Raw genomic sequence first — 7,263 nt, 5'->3', positions numbered from 1 at the left:
TGGAATCTTGCTCTGTCACCCAGGCTGGAGTGCAATGATGCGATCTTGGCTCACTGCGACCTCCACCTCTCGGTGGATTCTCCTGCCTCAGCCTCCCAAGTAGCTGGGATTACAGGTGCCCATCACCACACCCAGCTAATTTTTCTATTTTTAGTAGACACAGGGTTTCACCATGTTGGCCAGGCTGGTCTCAAACTCCTGACCTCAGGTGATCCACCCACCTCGGCCTCCCAAAGTGCTGGGATTACCAGCATGAGCCACTGCCCCTGGCCTCCATGATGGCAATTTCTCTATCAGTGAAACAGGAGAATTCCCTGACCCCCTTGCAGGATGTGCAGCAGGTTGTGGCTCATCTGTTCAGCTGATTGATAGTTAATAGATGATTGGTGGATAGTTGATGGGTAGATGATAAATAGATGATTTTTGATAGATAATTGATAGATGATAAATTGACAGGTAATAGTTGATAGATATTGATAAGTAGATGATACATAGATGATGGATAGGTGATTGATAGATGATTAATAGATTATAAATAGCAGATGATTGAGAGAAGAGAGATAATTGATAGTTACTGATAGATAATTGACAGATCGCTAAATATTGATAGCTAGATGATAAATAGATCATTGGTAGATATGTGATATACTGATAAAGAAATTCACTAACTCAAACCCTTTATGGGAGGCAGAGCATGCAGACAGACAGGTGCAAAAGCTGGGGCGAGTACCCCTTGGCTCTGACCCCATGGCAGTGTCCAGGGGTGGGAGACTGCAACTCCCTTTAGCCTTGCTGTCTGTGGATGGCTTAAGTGTTAACCAGCTCAGTGTCCTCTAGAATCAGGTCACACATAGACTTGAAGGATGAATGCAGGGGTTTTATTGAATAGGGGAGGTGGCTCTCAGTGGGCTGGATAGGGAGCTGGAAGGGAGATGGAGTGGGAAGATGATCTTACCCTGAAGTTTGGCTGTCCAGTGGCTGGTCTCCTCTCTGACTATTCCCAGCTGAACTCCTCTCTTTTTTCTGCTGTGCCATTCTGCCATTCCTCTGCTCTTCTGTTTGTCTCATCTGCTTGTGGAGTTTGGGGTTTATATGGGACAGGATAGGGGAGCATGGAGGGCCAAAAGGCAACTTCTGGGCATGAAAACAGGAATGCTTGTTCCGATTTAGGGCCACGGGTCTCCAGGCTTGAGGGTGGGGCCTTTGCTGGAGAACCACTCTCTTCTACCCAGTATTTCCCTGCCGTCATCCATATCATTAGTAATATAGTTTGAATATGTGTCCCCACCAAATCTGAATTGTAATCCCCAGTATTGGAAGTGGGTGGAGCCTGGTGGGAGGTGCTTGGGTCATAGAGGCAGATCCTTCATGGTCTGATGCTGCCTTTGCAACAGGGAGTCAGTACTTGTGAGATCTGATTGTTTAATTGTGTGGCACTTTTGCTCCCTGCAACTCTCTTTTGCACCTGCTGTGGACATGTGACATGCTGGCCCTCCCTTAGCCTTCTGCCATGATTGGAAGCTTTTTGAGACCTCCCCGGAAGCTGATCAGATGCTGGCATCATGCTTCCTGCACAGCCTGCAGAACTGTGAGCCAATTGAGCCTCTTTTCTTTTTTTTTTTTTTGAGACAGAGTTTCGCTCTTGTTACCCAGGCTGGAGTGCAATGGCGCGATCTCGGCTCACCGCAACTTTCGCCTCCTGGATTCAGGCAATTCTCCTGCCTCAGCCTCCTGAGTAGCTGGGATTACAGGCACGTGCCACCATGCCCAGCTCATTTTTTGTAGTTTTAGTAGAGATGGGGTTTCACCATGTTGACCAGGATGGTCTCGATCTCTTGACCTCATGATCCACCCGCCTCGGCCTCCCAAAGTGCTGGGATTACAGGCGTGAGCCACTGCGCCCGGCCCTGCCTCTTTTCTTTATAAACTGCCCAGTCTCAGGTATTTATTTTTTCTTTCTTTGAGACAGGATCTCACTCTGTCACCCAGGCTGCAGTCCAGTGGTACAATCACATTTCACTGCTGCCTCGACCTCCCAGGCTCAGGTGATCCTCCCACCTCTGCCTCCCACGTAGCTGGGACTATAGGCACACACCACCATGCCTGGCTATTTTTTAAAGTCTTTTGAGAGACAGCATTTTGCCATGTTTCCCAGGCTGGTCTGCAATTCCTGGACTCAAGCAATCTGCCTGCTTTGGTCTCCCATAGTGTTAGGATTACAGATGTGAGCTACTGGGCCCAGCCAGGTGTTTTTTTTTGTTTGTTTGTTTGTTTGTTTGTTTTTTTGAGACAGTCTCACTCTGTCACCCAGGCTGGAGTGCAGTGGCATGATCTCAGCTCACTGCAACCTCCGCCTCCTGGGTTCAAGTGATTCTTGTGCCTCAGCCTCCTGAGTAGCTGGGATTACAGGCATGCACCACCATGCCTAGCTGATTTTTCTTTTCTTTTCTTTTCTTTTCTTTTCTTTTCTTTTCTTTTCTTTTCTTTTCTTGAGATGGAGTCTTATTCTGTCGCCAGGCTGGAGTGCAGTGGCGTGATCTCAGCTCACTGCAACCTTCGACTCTCTGGTTCAAGCGATTCTCCTGCCTCAGCCTCCCAAGTAGCTGGGATTATAGGCATGGGCAACCACGCCCAGTTAATTTTATTTTGTATTTTTAGTAGAGAAAGGGTTTCATCAAGTTGGCCAGCCTGGTCTTGAATTCCTGACCTTAAGTGATCCACCTGCCTTGGCCTCCCAAAGTGCTGGGATTATAGGTGTGAGCCATTGAGCCCGCCCTGGTATTCCTTTGTCCCAGTGCAAGAAGAGCCAAATACAACCAGTTTCACCAATTCTGCTGTTCCTAAGGGATGCCATGGTGTGAAGCCACAAAACACAACTGGGGGTTGCCTTCAGGACTTCATGAAGGGGGAAGACTGTTCTCTTAGCCCAACATGAACCAGTCAAGGGTCATGTCAAGAAAGGCTCAGAGACTTGTGTCCAATCAGCATGGTTTATTTCTGCCCCAGCTCAGTTTCTTTGCACCCTGGCTGGGGAAAAGGGACCCCGAGCGCCGGGAAGTTCCAGTCATTGCAGATCCTCCAGGTCTAGGTGTGACTTGCAGTAGCCTGGGTGCTGTTGCCTGATGATGTATTCTCCTTCCTTCTTTCGCCGGCAGGTGGTCACCTGTGAGGGCGAGGAGGAGGCATGAGAATGGACTGGTCAGCCATCCAGGGAGGGGACAGCCACAGGGGTGAGACTATGGCCAAAGCCAGAGACCTGATGCTTCCTTTGTCTCCTTTCCTTGTTCCATTTTCTTTCTCCCTCTCTTCTTTTCCTCTTTTCACTACTTCTTTTCTTCTCTCTCCTTGTTTTACTCTCAGTTAACAAAAAGTTTCCCCCTCTGATATCCCCTTCATTTCTCTCTCCCCTTGCCCCTGAATTTCGTTATCAGTATATCACAGATCTACCAATGATTTATTTATTTATTTATTTATTTTTTGAGACAGAGTCTCACTCTGTCCCCCAAGCTGGACTGCAGTGGCGTGATCTCAGTTCACTGCAACTGAGTTCAAGTGAGTTCAAGAGATTCTCCTGCCTCAACCTCCCGAGTAGCTGGGACTACAGGCACCCACCACCACTCCTAGCTAATTTTTGTATTTTTGAGATGCAGTTTCACAGTGTTGGCCAGGATGGTCTTGATCTCTTCACCTTGTGATCCATCTGTCTTGGCCTCCCAAAGTGCTGGGATTACAGGCATGAGCCACCGTGCCCGGCCTGCGATGATCTATTTATCTATCATGTAGCTATCAGTATTTATCGATCTGTCAATCAATTATCTACCTATCAATAACTATCAATTATCTCTCATCTCTCAATCATCTGCTATTTATAATCTATCAATCATCTATCAATCACCTGTCACATCAATCATCTATTTATCTATCATCTATTTAACAATATCTATCAACTACCTATTACTTGTCTATTTATCGTCTATCAATTACCTATAAGAATCATCTATTTATCATCTACCTATCAACTATCCACCAATCATCTATCAACTGTCAATCATCTATCTCCTGTCTTCTGTCTAAATATCATTTCTCTCATCTCATTCTCAGTCTCTTTTTCTCTGGCTTTTGGTACTGGTCTCAGCCTCTCCCTCTCTCTCACTTCCTTCCTTCTGTATGCCCGTCCAGCTTAACTGAGGCGTAACTGACATAAAATAAATGGCATGCATTTAAAATGAACATTTTGGTAACTTCTAATCATACCTTATTGAACCAGCACCACAATCAAGATAAGGAATATCCATCCATCATCCCCAAAACTTTACTCTTGGCCAGGTGTGGTGGTCCATGCCTGTAATCCCAGCATTTTGGGAGGACAAGGCAGGTGGATCACCTGAGGTCAGGAGTTTGAGATCAACCTGGCCAACATGGTAAAACCCCATCTCTACTAAAAATACAAAAATTAGCTGGCTGTGGTGGTGCGCCCCTGTAATCCCAGCTACTTGGGAGGCTGAGGTAGGAGAATCACTTGAACCTGGGAGGCAGAGGTTGCAGTCAGCCGAGATCGCACCATTGTGCTCCAGCGTGGGCAACAAAGCAAGACTCTGTCTCAAAAAAACAAAAAACAAAAAACAAACAAAAAAACCCCCAAAATTTTCCTTCTGCTCTTTTACAATTCCCTTTTCCCTGCCACTGAAAACACGTTCTCATTCTCAGGCAACCACTAATCTGATTTCTCTCTTTACAGATTAGTTTGTATTTACTAAAATTTGTCTATAAAGGGAATCATATGGCATGTACTCTTTTCTTTGTCTGGATTCTTTCACTAGGCATAAGTATTTTGTAATTTATACATGCTGCTGTATAATTTATTAATAATTAATTCCTTTTTGTTGCTGAATAATATTCCATTTTCAGGATATATTTGTTAACAGACATTAGGGTTGTTTTCAGAGCTTGGCTATTACACATAAAGCTGTTATGAACATTTTTGTACAAGCCTTCATATGGACATGTTTTTATTTCTCTTAGATAAATTGCTAGAAGTGGGATGGTGGGGTCTTATGGAAGGTGTGTGTAATTTTCAAATAAGTGGCCAAGCTATTTTCCACTAGTGCTTTAAGATAATTCCAGTTACATCACATTTTCACCAACACTTGTTATAGTCGATCTTTTCAATTTTATCCATTCTTGTGCAAAGTGGCCTCTCATTGTGACTTCCATGTACATTTCCCTCATGACTAATGTTGTTACATTTTTTTCTCTCTTACATCCTTTTATTTACACTCTCGGCAATCACTTTTTCACTCAGTGTCTTGTAATCAGCATATAGGTTGTGAAGTTTTTGAGATCTGCACAACGTAGTAACTATAGTTAATAACAATGTAGATCTCAAAATTGCTAAGAGTGTAGGTTGCCAATGTTCACACCACAAAGAAATAATAAGTATGAGAGGTGAGGGACATATTAATTAGCTTGATTGAGTCATTCCATAATTGTACATATGCTAAAGCATCACATTGTATCCCATAAATATATGCATTCATTATTTATCAATTAATTAAAAATACAATTATAAAAAGAAAATAGGAAAGCCATTCCATGAACTGGGAGAACATATTTGCAAAACATTTATCCAGCAAAGGACTTGTGTATAGTATAGTATAGTATAGTATAGTATAGTATAGTATAGTATAGGTGTAGAATATATTAAAAACTCTTGGCCAGACATGGTGGCTCATACCTGTAACCCCAGCACTTTGGGAGGCTGAGGCAGGTGGATCATGAGGTCAGGAGTTCAAGACCAGCCTGGCCAACATAATGAAACACTATCTCTACTAAAAATATAAAAATTAGCCAGGCATTGTGGTGCATGCCTGTAGTCCCAGTTACTTGGGAGGCTGAGGCAAGAGAATCATTTGAAACCGGGAGGCACAGGTTGTAATGAGCCGAGATTATGCCACTGTATTCCAGCTTGGGTGACAGAGAGACATCTCAAAAAAAAATTGTTTTTAGTAGAGATGCGGTTTCACCATTTTGGCCAGGATGGTCTTGATCTCTTCACCTTATGATCCGCCTGCCTTGGGCTCCCAAAGTGCTGGGATTATAGGCATGAGCCACTGTGCCTGGCCTGCGATGATCTATTTATCCATATAACTCTATGTGTGTGTGTGCGTGTGTGTGTATGTGTGTATGTGTATATGTACATATAGTGTATATATGTGTGTGTGTGTATGTATGTATATATATCAAAAACTCTTACAACCCAATAGTAAGAAGACAAGCAACCCTTCCTTGCTCACCAGGAAACCACAGATCAGGCATGTGATGAGTCCCAGGAGTCCCGCCAAGCAGATGAGGATGATGGCCCAGAAGGGAAGGTCTAGGGAGACAAGGGTTAGGGTAAGCCACCTCCTGCCACATCCCAGGGCTCCTTCTTGGACCCTATGTGGCCTGAGGATGGGCACAGTCCTGGGGAGGAGAGCTTAGTGACTCAACACTTCATGCCTCTGATGCTCCCCAAAAGTGAGGCCCCAGCAAGCCAGGATCCCTGCTATCCCTTCACTGTGCCTCAATAGTCTTTGCCTTGGTTGGTCATCCAAGACTGTGTGTGCACGATGCTCTTGGACAAGGTGAAGCACCATCAAGTGACCCCCTCCTTACCCTGGGCTGCGGCTTTTTTGAGACTTACCAGACTTCCCAGTTAAGGCCTCATTGCTGTTGTGAGAATACCCTAAAAATGAAAGAAATGGATGGTGCATGTGAGTGTGTCTTATTCTTTTAATACAACTTTACAAGCATACAAAAAAGCAGAGAGAAGAGTATAATAACCTGGATTTAGTGATTTATATTTTCTCCAACTAAAACCTATACATTCAGTGTATTACTTATTGACATTTCGGTGAACTTAAATGTTTTTGCCGTAGTTTTAGAGGCCAGTAGACATCATGACATCTCACCCCAAATATTCCAATTCATATCTCTAAAAAAAATGAGGACTTGTGCCAAGCAATTATCCCACCACAAGACTGTCATAAGTTAAATTCATGCCTCTGGGCTTGGTGGGCTGGGCCCAATGAGGGTGGTGGAGAGAATGGATCATTGCAGTTGGAAGCCCATGGGATCACTCTAAGTTTTAAAATTCTCACCTGAAAGCTTTTTCTTCTGCCTAAGAATACATTTAAGCTCTCCTTCACTTGGTTGTTTCATCCTCATCTTTTTTTGTTTGTTTACTTGTTTTTTTTTTTGAGATGGGGTTTTGCTCATTGCCCC

General features: G+C 44.0%; 1 protein-coding gene across 1 annotated transcript in view; it reads right to left on the bottom strand.

The window, feature by feature from the left end:
• Positions 1-2,726: 2,726 nt before the first annotated feature.
• The window catches only part of MUC16 (mucin 16, cell surface associated), a 146,342-nt gene continuing 141,805 nt past the window's right edge, over positions 2,727-7,263 (bottom strand). Inside the window, 3 exon segments of the mRNA XM_037728349.1 lie at positions 2,727-3,163; positions 6,294-6,373; positions 6,683-6,724. Of these exon segments, the coding sequence (XP_037584277.1) occupies positions 3,065-3,163; positions 6,294-6,373; positions 6,683-6,724 (221 nt within the window). The 3' untranslated portion in view covers positions 2,727-3,064.

This window comes from Cebus imitator, unplaced genomic scaffold, assembly GCF_001604975.1.
Source record: "Cebus imitator isolate Cc_AM_T3 unplaced genomic scaffold, Cebus_imitator-1.0 Scaffold263, whole genome shotgun sequence".
In the NCBI taxonomy this organism is placed as follows: Eukaryota; Metazoa; Chordata; class Mammalia; order Primates; family Cebidae; genus Cebus; species Cebus imitator.
This window is presented reverse-complemented; position numbering and strand designations above follow the sequence as displayed.